Raw genomic sequence first — 14,305 nt, forward strand, 5'->3', positions numbered from 1 at the left:
CTAAAAACACATCAGAGAACTGAAAATGAGCCATTTTGCCTTGACTGGATCTTTTAATAAAAGGAGTCAATGAAGCATAATCTTATGAATAAGCAGATGAACTACTTTTGTCAAGAAGATATAGGAATTGCAGTACATAATGGTAGAATAAGTTCTGAGTTATCTGCTTGTACTAGATATGTATCAAACATGCTTCAAAAGCTGAGGAAAATCAACCACATGATATAGAGTCTAACAATGTAAAAAACAATTTATGGAAATATAAAATTGATTTTATGGTTTCTGGGTTTTATTCCAGACTGTTTTGCTTCCTCACCAACTGAAATTCTTCTGTAGTATACCAGAGCAAAGGACCTGCAACATTTACAGTGTTTGGTAGCCTTGTGTTATATTAAATCTGTTTTGACAGCTGCTGAAAGAAGATAAATTATTTAAGAAAAATGTTGCATAAATGTTTTACTGAACTTAGAGAAAGGAAAAATTCCCAGGACTATCTGCTTTGCTCTGGATAACGTCAACAGAAGTGGCAACACTGAAATAGCTATTCGTAGAAGAAAGACGTAATGGAAAAATCAAAAACCTCCATAACTGCTATTCTTTTTATGTTTTGGGAGCATGTAACTTTCAAGGTAGTTTAGTGTAACTATTATTGGTTCTTACACATGCCAACTACTCCTATCAAATCGGGAGAAATACTGGGTAAATATGATTTGAGGATTGTCTGTTATCTTTCCTATATCTTTTAAATTACCTTAACTTCTGTCTATTTGTTTGATAACTTTACATAGGTGAAAAGATAAATTTTATGGCATTTTTGGTTTCATATATATAGTTATGTCTAAGTTGCCAAAAATTATTTCCTGGTTTGAAGCTGTTGAGCTAATGTGATGTCTGAATGCTTAAGCAGTGTAAACTTGAAATTGGAGGGTAAAGGCACCAGGGCAAGTACAACCAGCATAGTGTGCCCAGCCCCACTCTTCAGAATTAAGGAAGCAGATTAGAGGTGGTCCAAAGAAGATACATAAGACATATTAAGGAATGGTAGAATATGTCTGTAAAAAAAATAAATAGGACTTCAGTATTTGGCTTGTCACTTATTACCACTTCAATTTAGTAGGCAAAATATAGTAAGAACTCAGAGAACCTGACACTAAATTCATTTTATAAATGAGGGGCAAAATTATAGCCAATTTTTTTGCAGTCAAAAGAATTGACATTAGGACAACTTTGAAAGGGTTATATAGGTTTGCCACCACTAAGCGTTCATGTTTTTGTTTCATTGGTTGGTTGGTTTTGTTTTTAGAGGTGTTTCACTTCAAACAGAAGTTAATGCAGTGGAAATCTACATCCAGCGTTTTGTTGAAGATGAGACAGTTATCAAAATAATCTCATTTAACTGCAATGCTGATATGAGCATGGAATTCTGTAAGACTCCTTTCAGACTCCCTTTTTAAGGCAGGAAAAGCATTGTTTAAGTAAGATTCCAAGAGTAATTTTACCTTGCTCTGGGCTATGTCATTCACAGCAGAAACAGGCCTCCCATTAAAATCAAGGTACACTTTGTGTGCTTGTGTACTGTAAAACAAAGGCCTCCACTTAATACAACAGTTTCTGAATTATTGCTTAGTACAGTCATGAGAATTGCAGCAAAATCCTCCAGTAGTGGGTTGATGGGCTATCATCTAACCATTTTGGAGAGTATAAAAGAATAGGTGAAGAAATTAAAATTTCTTTCCTGGTGAGAAATAATCCCTTGTATTTGCCACAGCCCAGAAACTAAATATTTATCAGTGCTTGCATAGAGGGATAGTGGTGTCAACTGATATTTGCTTCTGAAAATGTCATACAATTTTATGCTTATCTCTTCTCCCACACCTTATACGTATGTTTTAAATGCTTGTAAGAAAGGGATTTTCACTTCTTGCATGAGACGACATCCATTTGTTGTCATTGGCACTGTAATGCAAATAACCATGGTAATAAATATTAGCAAAATATGTAAATCAAAGAAATAAAGCACTAAAAAGAAAATGTAATATGATTATAGAGGCACTATTGTTGTCCTTCTTGTCCTAAATAGCTGGTCACATTCAAGAACCTCAGAATTGTTCTTGCTGGGAGGAACACCCTGCTGATAGATTCTTAGCTTCTGGGTGCTTATCCAGCTCATTTACAGGAAAAGTGCTAAGTCCTGTTTCTCTAAGTGCCACAATAAAGCAGTAAGCCACATCCCCACACACAACTGAAAACCTTCCTGCTTGCAAATCCTCAGCAAAAAAAAAAAAAAAAAAGACTGTGCCTTGGTTGTTTTTAGGACCACCCTAACAGTTTGGCTGTCCTCTGCATATTTGTTTTCCTGTTCTCCTTTCTGCATTTTCCATACTTTTACATTAACGCTGTCTGTTTCCATTACTGTAAGCAAGGAGGTAATGAATGACTCCAGCCACCACAAAGGGTGGCTGGCACGGTATCAGCAGAGCAGGAAATCTAGTTAGGAAAGGAAAATTCTTAAAAGAACATGCAAATTCAGCTTGCCACCCACAGTGCTGGGCAGCTTCACAGAAAGGGAGGGAATATTATTCTTCCTTAGTTTGTGAAGCTGATACCACCAAGTGCATATCTCTGGAGAAGTCTATGCAGCTCAGGAGGGTCTAGGTATTTGCAAAGGTCTTCATTCCTCTAAACTACTTCTTTTCCAAACCTTGGCCTTTTGCCCTCCCTTCAAAGAAAAACACATGTTCTACTGCTGACAATGCTTTATGAAATCTTTGTAACACATCCCACTGTACATACTCCAACACATTTCATTATCCAGTCCCTAGATATATAATTGGGGCAACATTCTCTGAGGAAATAATATGATGTAAAATTTATATTGAGTAGATCACTGAGTGCAGAGTAGGAAGTCTTAGTCATAGTTCTTTGAAACATTTCATAATACAAGAGAATTTTGTCTTTTCCCTTTCATTGTCAATCTGTATTTGTTTGCAGGTATTGTAGTGGGTTATTGGTGGTGGTGTTGGTGGTGGTTCTTTACTTGGTCCACTTTATTATTTGTATTTTACCTTAATACTTATGAAATTGCTTTTTGAGAGCCCAGAGTTTCCCGGATGTTTCTTGGTATTTTTATTAATATCATCCCCTAATCCAAGCAGTTTTCTTTATAAAAAATGAAGTACCACAACACTAAAATAAAAATCATTAGGTAAAGTGATGTTATAAAAAAGTGCTGCTGGGAGATTTTTCTTTACAAGTAAATGCACAGGCACATTCACAATACAAGAGCTTTTAAATAGCTTTTCTGGCATGTTATTAACTTTCAATCACACTAACATACAGAATATCTGATTGCTGTTTTAAGGAATTATTTGTACAAGAGGCAGATGGGGAACTAGAAAGTAGATTTGTTTTAAAGATAGTACAGTGTGGCTATCATTGCAACTGCAATACCAGACCTTATTGTTTTGCGGTAGTAGTAATTACAGTGGTTATCCCTAACATGCTTTTTATTATTTTCTGTCTGTCTGCCTTTCTATCCTCATTCCCATCTACTTGTAAAGTTAGACCTGGGTTCTGTATTTGTGGCAAGTTGAGTGGTATAAAATAACTACATTAATATCCTTCAAACTACAGAATGTGTTAGGACTTTTTTCGTTGGCTTTTATGGTACATCTTTTTCAAGTTTTAGAAAACTGAAAGAAAGATGTTTTCTTTAACTTAAAGAAGTAAGACACAATAAGCTGGGTTCTTCTCAGCTTTCCTGGGCAATTTGCTTAACCTTCATATCACTCCCTGTCTTCTGCTACAGAAATAAGGTAACATCTCCCTTTCTGATAGTGCTCTGAGCAGTACTTCATTGTTCTGGTACAAAGTGAGTAAATTCACAGATTGGCAGCTAGAGTAGTTGTAACTCTTTTATACTTTTTAAAAATTACTTTTCACCTCAGAAGCAGCATTCCTAAATTTTTGATCCTTATGAGAAGGTTTTCTATTCAGATGGTGACTGATAATGCATGCTATCTTGTTGAAGCTGTATTTATAGTCATCAGTTGTAAATATTTTTAGACAAACATAAAGAACTACCTGATTGTAAGCTTATAAAATTTAAACCCTATGAAAAAGTAAAATAAATATAAATTCAAGTCTAAAAGCAGTTTACCCCTGGGATCTGCATGAGTGAGCATCAAGTATGCACAGCGGACGCAGTGTCAATTGTGGTTGTTCAGAACTTTGTCCTCACCATCTCCTGAGGTCAGATTCTTTATGTTTCACACTTCTCACACATGAGTCATGGAGTCTCTAGGCATAAGGACAGTTATTTAGTCTAGAGAGTGATTTTATGGATAGAAAAATGTATTCCTATGCTGGAAAACAGTCTTATTACATCAAAGAGTTGTTTGCTTGTCTGCTGGACCTGCTTGCTGTTCACAAACAGTGAAGGATTGGTGGGAGATGTTGTGGCAGGGAGCTGTCTTGGGCAGAGTGACCAAGACATGGTAGAGTTCTCTATTCTTGGTGAAGTCAGAAGGGTTGTCAGTAAAACTGCTATATTGGACTTCCAGAGCACAGACTTTGAACAATTGTTCAGGACACTGGTAGGGAGGGTCCCTTGGGAGTCAGTCCTGAAGGGCAAAGGGGTCCAAAAAAGGCTGGACACTCCTCAAGAAGGAAGTCTTAAAGGCTCAGGAGCAGCCTGTCCCTGCATGCCATAAGACGAGCCAGCATGGAAGAAGACCAGCATGGCTGAATGGGGAACTTTTGCTGTGTATTCGAGAGAATGAGAGTTTATGACCAGTGGAAGAAGGGGCAAGCAACTCGGGGAGATTACAAGGAAGTTTCCAGGATATGAAGAGAAAAAATCAGGAAGGCCAAAGCCCAGCACGAGCTCAACCTGGCCACTATGGTAAAGGATAACAAAAAATGTTTTTATAAATATATTAATAGAAAGAGGAGGGACAAAGAGAATCTCCATTCTTTACTGAATGCAGGGTGGAATATGACTACAGCAGATAAAAAAACAGCTGAGGTTATCAACACCTTCTTTGCATCTGTCTTCACTAGCCAGACTTCTTATCCTCAGGGTACTCATCCTGCCAATCTAGAAGTCTGGGACGAGGAGCAGAAGCACCCCACCCTGGAGAGACCTGCTGCTCCATCTGGACTCATAAGTCCATGGGGCCAAATGGGATCCACCCAAGGGTCCTGAAGGAGCTGGAGGTGGTGATTGCCAAGCTGCTTTCCATCATCTATCACTGGTCATGGTCATCCAGAGAGGTCCCAGATGACTGGAGACTTGCTAATGTGACAGCCATCTATAAGAAAGGTCATAAGGACAAGCCAGGGAACTACAGGCCTGTCAGCCTGACTTCGGTGCCAGGAAAGGTGATAGAACAGGTCATCTTGAGTGCAATCATGCAATTTATGCAGGACCACCAGGGGATCAGGCCCAGTCAGCATGGCTTCATGAAAGGCAAGTCCTGCCTTACCAACTTCATCTCCTTCTATGACTGGGTGGCGCACCTGCTGGATGAGGGAAAGCCTGTTGACATAGTCCACCTAGACTTCAGCAAGACCTTTGACATGGTCTCCCACAGTATTGTCCTGGAGAACATGGCAGCCCGTGGCTTGGACAGGTACACTCTTTTTTGGGTAAAAAACTGGCTGGACGGCTGGGCCCAGAGAGTGGTGGTGAACGGAGTGAAATCCATTTGGCGACCAGTCACCAGTGGTGTTCCCCAGGGGTTGGTGTTGGGGCCCATACTCTTTAAAATCTTTATCGATGACTTGCGTGAGGGAATTGAGTACACACTATGTAGGTTTGCAGACAACCCCATGTTGGGGGGAAGTGTTGATGTGTCGGAGAGTAGTAAGGCCCTGCAGAGAGACCTGGGCAGGTTGGATTGATGGGCAGAGGCCGATGGGATGAGGCTTAACATGGCTAATTGCTGGATCCTGCACTTTGGCCACAACAACCCCATGAAGTGCTACAGGCTTGGGGAAGAGTGGCTCAAAAGCTGTGTAGAGGAAAAGAATCTGGAGGTGCTGATTGATACTCACCTGAATATGAATGCCCAGGTGGCCAAGAAGGCCAACGGCATCCTGGCTTGGATCAGGAATAGTGTAGTCAGCAGGACCAGGGAGGTGATTGTCCTACTGCACTCTGCTCTGGTGAGGCTGCAACCAGAGTAGAGTGTTCAGCTTTAGGCCCCTCACTACAAGGAGGACATTGACCTTGGAACATGTCCAGAGAAGGGTTATGAAGCTGGTGAAGGGCCTGGAACACAAGTCCTATCAGGATCAGCAGAGGAAACTGGGGTTGTTTAGTCTGGAGAAGAGGAGGCTTAGGGGAGACCTTGTTGCTCTCTACAACTACCTGAAAGGAAGTTGTGGAGACCTGGGGGTTGGCTTCTTCTCATACATAACCAGCAATAGGACTAGAGGGAATGGTTGTGCCAGAGGAGGTTTAGGTTAGAAATTAGGAGACATTTCTTCTCAGAAATAGCAGTCAGGCATTGGAACAGGTTGCCCAGGGAGGTGGTGGCGTCACCGTCCCTGGGAGTGTTCTAGGAAAGGTCAGACCTGGCACTTAGGGACATGTTTTAGTGAGTGACATTGGCAGTGATGGTTGGACCAGGTGATCTTGAAGGTTTCTTCCAACCTTAACGATTCTACGATTCTATGATGATTCAAAATAGTACTGTGTAAACGATTACAGATGGCTAATTTCTTATATTAGGACTGAGTTGCTGTATCTGAGTAATTTTTGTTATTACAAATAGCACTGTGTGGTAGGTACCATCCTATTCTTTATTATTATTATTTATATTGCAAAACAGCCATTTTGGTATGTGGTAATTTCCGTGTGCACCTACCTGCTTACACCAGAAAGCAGGGGTGCAAAGCATACATGGGGATTAGGGCTGAAGACACATCTTGCTTCTGTTTTTTTTTGATAAAGAATAGAATGAAATTACCTCAAAAGCACTGTTAAAAATAAACCAAGGGCACAGGATGGGAGGTGGAGGGCAGCCCCTATGACCAAGGGGCAGCCTTTCTCTCTGGCAAGCCAAAAGGCCAGGTGGAGCCAGCCCCAGAAAAGGGGCCCTCAGCCCTCCTGACCTTTCTCTTTCTTCCACAGGAGGGCATCTTCTAGGCAGCTCCCAACACAGCTGCCTGGGCCACTTGTGGGCCACTCATGCTGGCCATCACAGAGGCTTACTGAGGTCACGGTGGCCACCATTGCCCCACCTTTGCTCCAGGCCTCCTCTGGAGAAGAGGAGGCTCAGGGAAGACCTTATTGCTCTCTACAACTACCTGAAAGGAGGGTGTTGGGAGCTGGCAGTCGGCCTCTTCTCACAGATAATAAGTGACAGAACTAGAGGGAATAGCCTCAAGTTGCTCCAGGTGAGATTTAGGTTGGAAATTAGGAGACATTTCTTCTCAGAAAAAGTAGTTAGGCATTGGAATGAGTTGCCCAGGGAAGTGGTGGAGTCACCGTCCCTGGGGTTGTTCAAGGAAAGGTTGGACGTAGTGCTTAGGGACACGGTTTAGTGGGTAATAGTGGTGATAGGATGATGTTTGGACCAGATGATCTTGAAGGTCTCTTCCAACCTTGGTGATTCCATGATTCTGCGATTTTCTATTTTAGTATCAAATTGTCCCAAGACTCTAGAATAAATAAAAATACATGAAGAAAAAGTCTTTAAATCAGTGTTTTGGATCAGTAGACAGTTACAGAAATGACTGACATTCTCAATTAATCTTGAGGAGAAATGAAATTGGTCACTGGACTGCAAGAATCCAGTAACAGATTTTTAGTCAGCTGAGCTACTAGGTAACATATAGTGTTTAACAGCGTATCTGAATACAGTCTTAGCTATGGACAAAGAAAAGTATGCTTTTATGTTAGGCTGATTACCAAATTTTTAGTTGGAAGAGTCTAGGTGAGCTACCCTAGCATAGTATTGCATTTGCTATTTTGCATTCATGGGAGCTGTGACTTCACCAAGTAAAAAAATATAGAAAACAAAGAAGATCAATTTCCTGGCAAATCTCCTTTTCACATCCAAGTTGTTTTGGCCTAAAAATATCCTCAAATCATTAAGTGATTGAAAAGTAGACAGTCTCTGTTTCTTCTTTTTCTCTTTTTCATCAGTAATTGAGAGCCTGGGTAAAATATACTGCATACAAAACCTGCTTAAATTATTTTCTGAAACACCTTTCCATATGGATATGCAGTTTAGCACAGAGGAGGGTCTGCTATAATGTGCAAGTAAATGTTATTTTTTTACAACATTTATAATGAAAACTAACTATAATTATGCTTGAAAAAATGTGAATTTAAAAAAGAAGTAAGGGCAATCTTCTAATTTAGCAAAGTCTGGATTTTTAGATAAGGAATCACATTTGGTCTCCATATAAGTGCCAAATTTAAAATGCCAGAGATGTCTAATTCATGATGCAGAACAATATACAGATAGCATACAGTCATTATATATCCCACAGACTGTGGGATGGCATATGAAGACCATTTTAATGGTGTGCCAAAAGAGTATGAACCCATATTTTCCTATATGATGGGAACTGCACAGTTCATTTTAAACCTAGTAAACAGAAGCTGGAACTATTTACCTTATGTTTCACATCCATCTTTAGAAAGGCTTCTAATTTTCTTACTGATAAAACTACAGCTGTAGAAAAGACAAAATATGCTGGAAATCTATAATACATTTTCTTATAAAGCTTGGTAAGATCCTCCACCCCATGAGTTGTGGTATGCAGCAGCACCAGAACTCTGTAAATAAGGATTATCTGCTATTCTTGCAACATGATCTGGAGATATGTCCCTGAGAAGGTCAAGACCTTTTGGGTACTGTGTGGTGGCACAGTGTGAAAAGAAACCTTTTAACTATATGAAATGCCTCGAGGAGCCCAGAACCTTTCTCCTTTTAAGTCTTATGAGACTCCTTTAAGTTCTATAGAGAAAAACTGGCATTAAAGATTCAAAATCTGTCAATAATATATTTGTTGTAATATATATTTCTTCCCATTTTGCAGGTTCTTTTCCAAATAGATTTTAGCTAGTACAATAGCCCCTACAGTGAAAAATAAATAGTAGTTCTAGATGAAAAAGGGAGACATGAACAGTCTTTATATAGATCAACTAACATCATGCCTACGTGGTACAGGTGCCTCAGGGTGGTTTGCCCTATCTTTCCACACCTCAGCCCGAGACAAGGAGAGCTGGCCACCACACCACTTATGTTTTTGCCACTGAAACTGCACTTTCACTTGATTCTCATTGTGACTGTTTGTTGTTGTTGTTGTTTGTTTGTTTTTGATGTGATATGGGAGTATGCGAGGCACTCAGCAGTTTCTGTCATTGCCCCTGCCCTGGTCTCTCTTGCACATTTTCCTGCTGTTTCCAGATGGTTTTAATCTTTACTTCTCCATCTGGCAGTAACCATTTAAGTCCTTTCTCACCTACCATGAAGAAGATCTGCCAGACCACCAACAGACTGAAGAGCAAAGAAAATAAAAAGGCAACCAAATTACAGAGGTGACAAATAACAATTTGAACATGCATGGAAAGCATGTATAATCATTGTGTAGGTTTATCTGTTTACTGGCTTGAGTTGCTCCGTAGACCTAGCAGATCTGATGTAAAACAAGCATTTACTGGAGATGATACACAACTCCTGTATGAAGTGAATGGATTAAACTGTTTATGTTCAACTGCTGAAAACACTCCAGAAATTGATGTCAATGTCAGAAACCTTATTAGGTTTCAGAGGAGGTAGGAAAGCTTCAGCCTAATCACAAGATAGGAGGTCTTCAGGCTTTTGAGAATGACATCTGAAGGGCATTTAGATTGTTTTCTATAAAAGGAAAGGGCAAATTTCCAGTACATATATAATCACTGGTAGCATTTATGTTGTCATCCTCTCTAAAGCAGTAAAAAAGTGCACAAATGGTGGATGATTAGAGAGGTCACTGAAGTGCTCCATTCAGCTGTAATTGTGGAGTTTTTAAAAATTCTTTTGACATCAGAAAATATCATGTTTTTTTAACTCAGCTTTTTGCTATGATTAGTTAATTCATGCAAAATCAGTGAAGAAACAGAATGGCAAATTAAAAGCAGTAAACCAGGAATGTCATTTTGCACTAGTGATAAGTAATCAGCAAAATAAGTTCAGTGTAAAATTACTGCTACCTTCCAACACTTAACTCCAAATGCACAAATGCTCAACAAAATTTTGTTTAATATGCTACCACCTTGCAGATCTGGAAAGAAGTGCTGTCCCACGTACAAAATTGCTGATGCTGCAGAGTATTCTTCCTTTTCCTGCTCCCCTTGGAACACTTCACAAGACTTTCTTATCTCACATGGAAGATGTGGATACACTGCATTATTTAATTAACATATTTTTTAAATTATCATGGCCTTATAAAATCTGGCTATCTTCCTATTAGGGAAATGATGCGAATCCGTTCTCTCTAATAGGATTTCAAAACAAGTTATGTTTTCCAGCTCATCATTTTTCTGCCTGAGTTTTTCAGTTTTGAGTAATGAATGGACATATGCTTTACAATTTTGAAGCAAATTTGCAATAGAGAATAACTACATAGTGGAAATAAAAGAGTTATCTGCAACTGACCAAACAGGAGTTCAGCATTTCAGAAATATCTTTCAAAATAAGAAATAATTCCAATTACTTTTACTTGGTTAAAAGTCGTGGAATGTGTCAGTCAAAGCATGAGGGGTGGGTTTCAATCCAGGGACAAGGGAAACAAAGCACATGGCATAATTGATTGCACCAAGTGGAAGTTTACATTGTTTGTAAACCTCTTCATTTCATAAAAGTATGAAACTGGAAATATATGATAGAAAGGACATAGAGCTGGAGAACTGAGGGGACAGTCCTGTGGCAACTCCCCAGTGTGAAGAAAATGTCATTCTGATGACCACAATTTACCTTAAATTTTATGTAATTTCCATAATTCCAGACCATGAGGAATGGCATATGGTAATATAAAGATTAAAAACAACAATAACAAAACTAAAACTTTATATTAATCTCAGACATAATTCAGAATTTCAGAAAAAAAAATGTGTCTGTAATACAGGTCTGTTCACATGTAAATTACATATTTAGAGCTATATTTGATCAACTTATCATGCAGACTTCATTCCATACTAGTCAGAAAGGATGTTGAACATAGGAAGTTTTAACAGAAATTTTAGGATTGGACTTTTATCATTGATCAAGGAGAACTGGGTAGCTGTACTGATCCCCAGACCAGCATATGCAGCATCTGAGATGTTGTACTGCCACTTCATGTTGTCACTCATTTGAGTTCTGTGGTCAATGATTATTTGCTTTCCATCAGCAGCTGTTAGGGTGGAGTCATAAGCTCTCAGGGACAGTAAATATTGCCTTCCTGATTTCTATTTTATTTTAGGAGATATTCTTTACAAAGATCTTTATTCTTCTGTTCAGGGTTTCTACAGAAGTTCAGGATAAGAATAGGTTTTAAATGTTATTGTGTTGCCTACTGCAGGATTTGTAAGGAAATTTATGAATCCTGTGACTGTGCAGTGCACAGCACAAGGCTGTTTGTTCTTTTACCCCTATGTCTATATCTTTATTTGTTACATTCTACTTTTTTTTTTTTTTTTTTTTTTTTTTTTTTTTTTACTCTATGTAAGGTCAGGAGCAATGCCTCACATCCAAAAAGTTTGATGGAGGAAACAAATGAGCATTAATGTTGTTACCACTAAAGTCTATGGCAGAATTCACACTAGCATCCAAAGCAGCAAGTATAAGCTCTAGCAAATTACTCAGACCTCTCTAAAGTCCTTCACCTACAATTCTGTGTTTCAGTTGGTGGAAATATGATTATTTCCTTAACTTGTGTAATAATTATTATTCTCCTGCATGAGACATTTTACACATGTTTTTTGTCACAAAGGGAAATTGTGAAGCCTACAGGGACAACCAGGAACAGAAAGTTATGTTTGGGTTGATCTCACTTTAGCTGAAGATCAGATCCAGTGTTTCAAAGCAGAAAGCAAAAATAGCTTTCAGGATTTCAGAGTATTCTGTAAAGCAACACTGAATAATAGCACACACAGCTCTGAATTGCCAAAAGGAACATTCTTTGGTACCTAACAAAAACAGCATCTCTTAGAATCACATATAAGAAGCACCTTGTGTTCTTAAATGATATACACCATTAAAAAGCAGTTTCACTATAACTGTTGTTTTTTTTTTTAATTAATATTATTATTATTACTTGTTGGGGGGTATTATTATTTTTTTATTTTTGATGTAAAAATGGAGGGGTTCTTGCAGGTTTCTCTGGGCATTATGACTTTTCCCTCATTCAAACAGTCGTGGTAGTCTGCAATTCCTTTTGATTCTGTGCTTTTATACACTGTGCTTTCCAAAATGCTACAAAACTTCCAGCCATATTAAATTTTGCACAGGTTTGCTCCATTTTTTTGATGATTTATACTCCCTTCTAAGCTACTGCTGCAGTTTCCATAGTAAATGGTCTTTGATTTAGCTCATGGTTATCATTGAGAAAACATCTGAAACACAGCAGTGTTTCATACATTGTTTATCAGCCATTTGCCAGTAACACAAGAACCACAGGTGAAAGGAAGGATGACTTCAAGTACATTTATTTTCATGGCTGTGCATTCAAGCTGTTTGCCTTGTAAAAAAAATAGATGTCCTGAAGCTGATAAATGTGACTGACACTGTTAAAGAGAGTAATTTCAGACCTTTTCTTTCTGTTTTGCAGTAGAGGTGACCTCATCTAGCAGTAACTATCATGCAGTTGTTTCCTCTGATCTTTGCTTTTTACTACATTCCTTTGCAGGTTCTTGGAACTGCAGCCATCACAGGTTTCTTTTAAGTTGTTAATGGCATACCCTACACATACTCAATCTACTGTATCCTACACATCAGTCTACTGAGAATAGATTTAACTACCTTTGAATCTGTGAATACAGATGAAAACAATTCAAATATTTCAACCTTTATTTTTATAGCCGGATCCTGCGGGCAGAGACATCTCCATCCGACCGATCCTGGAGCACTGCGAGAATACTCACATGACAATTTGGCTTGGGATTGTCTATGCATATAAAGGGCTGCTGATGGTAAGCATAGCTTGTTCTGCATAATGCTGCTTTCAAGCTGCTATTTGCTGATAGGTATGAATGGAATTATGTTTGCTTTCCTGATGGCTGAGAGTGAGTTAAAACTTTCTTGAATACATCTTTCGTAATAGGGCCTACTCTAATGTTTATTAAGTGGTAATATGTGGACATAAGAATATATAAAACTAATAGAACACTAATAGCATTAAAGCTGAATAGTATAAATATATCACAAACCAAGAAATTAAATAGTGAAAAGATGGGTCTAAGAATGAGACGATTTAGCAAACTCAGCAGCCTGATCATCTGAATTCCTTTACATTTTCCAAAAGGGTGAGACTAGCTTATTCTAAATGTTTGCCCCTGAGTTGGACATGTCCTTCAGGAATAGTCACAGGATATGTGAGAAGAATTTGAAGTCAGAGACAAAATAACACTTTTTTCACCAAGGTCCATCTCCACAAAAAATGTTTTGTTGATAAAATGAAATTCAGGAACCAGCAATCTCAAACCCTGATAGTTAAAAAAAAAAAAAAATGTAAAAGTGACCATTCATGATTAAAATCTCATGAGAACTTAAGCCTGGAGGCTTTTAAAATATCTAATTTTTGACAGCACTGACCAGCTGAACACCTACCTTGAGCTAAGCCCCATCTGGATCCTAAAACTAGATAAACATTTGCTTACACTGCCTGAAGGGTTCAATCTGTTCTGTGCATTTGTAGCATGCCTGCTCACTGGGACACCCATGAAAGACTGGGTCAGCTGCTGCCACTCAGCACTGCTGGTGCTGCTGCCTTTGGGAAGCCGGGGAGAGCGAGATGCTAGTGCCTGGAGAACACATCTTCCTGCTTTACAGCAAATGGCTGCTCTACCAGGCTGCAGGGTCCTGCTTGTTTTCATGCTGCTTTTTGCAGGCTGAAAGAACTTTAAATACACAGCACAAAGTTCACAGGAAGGGACAAGAGTTTTTTGTATTTATTCCAAACACTCAGTTGCTTTGTGGTCAGGCTGGTCTGCTGGGGGGTGTCTTCAGGCAGAGAAGGAAGTTGCACTGAGCCCCTCCACTTCCTGGGCTCTGATCCTGGAGCTGCTCACCAGAAGAAAGCCTTCCTACCTTCCCATTTAAAAATG

The 14,305-nt window shown here is 39.0% G+C and overlaps 1 protein-coding gene across 4 annotated transcripts in view; it reads left to right on the plus strand.

Annotated features, from left to right (window-relative positions):
* Positions 1–14,305, plus strand: part of GABBR2 (gamma-aminobutyric acid type B receptor subunit 2) — a 500,245-nt gene that overhangs the window by 449,011 nt on the left and 36,929 nt on the right. For all 4 annotated transcript variants that reach the window (XM_084508376.1, XM_084508377.1, XM_084508378.1 and 1 more), the window contains one exon: positions 13,061–13,171. In XM_084508376.1, coding sequence (XP_084364502.1) covers positions 13,061–13,171 — 111 coding nt within the window. The remainder of the gene's footprint in view (positions 1–13,060; positions 13,172–14,305) is intronic.

The sequence above is a fragment of the Aythya ferina genome (assembly GCF_964211825.1).
Source record: "Aythya ferina genome assembly, chromosome: 2".
Classification (NCBI taxonomy): Eukaryota; Metazoa; Chordata; class Aves; order Anseriformes; family Anatidae; genus Aythya; species Aythya ferina.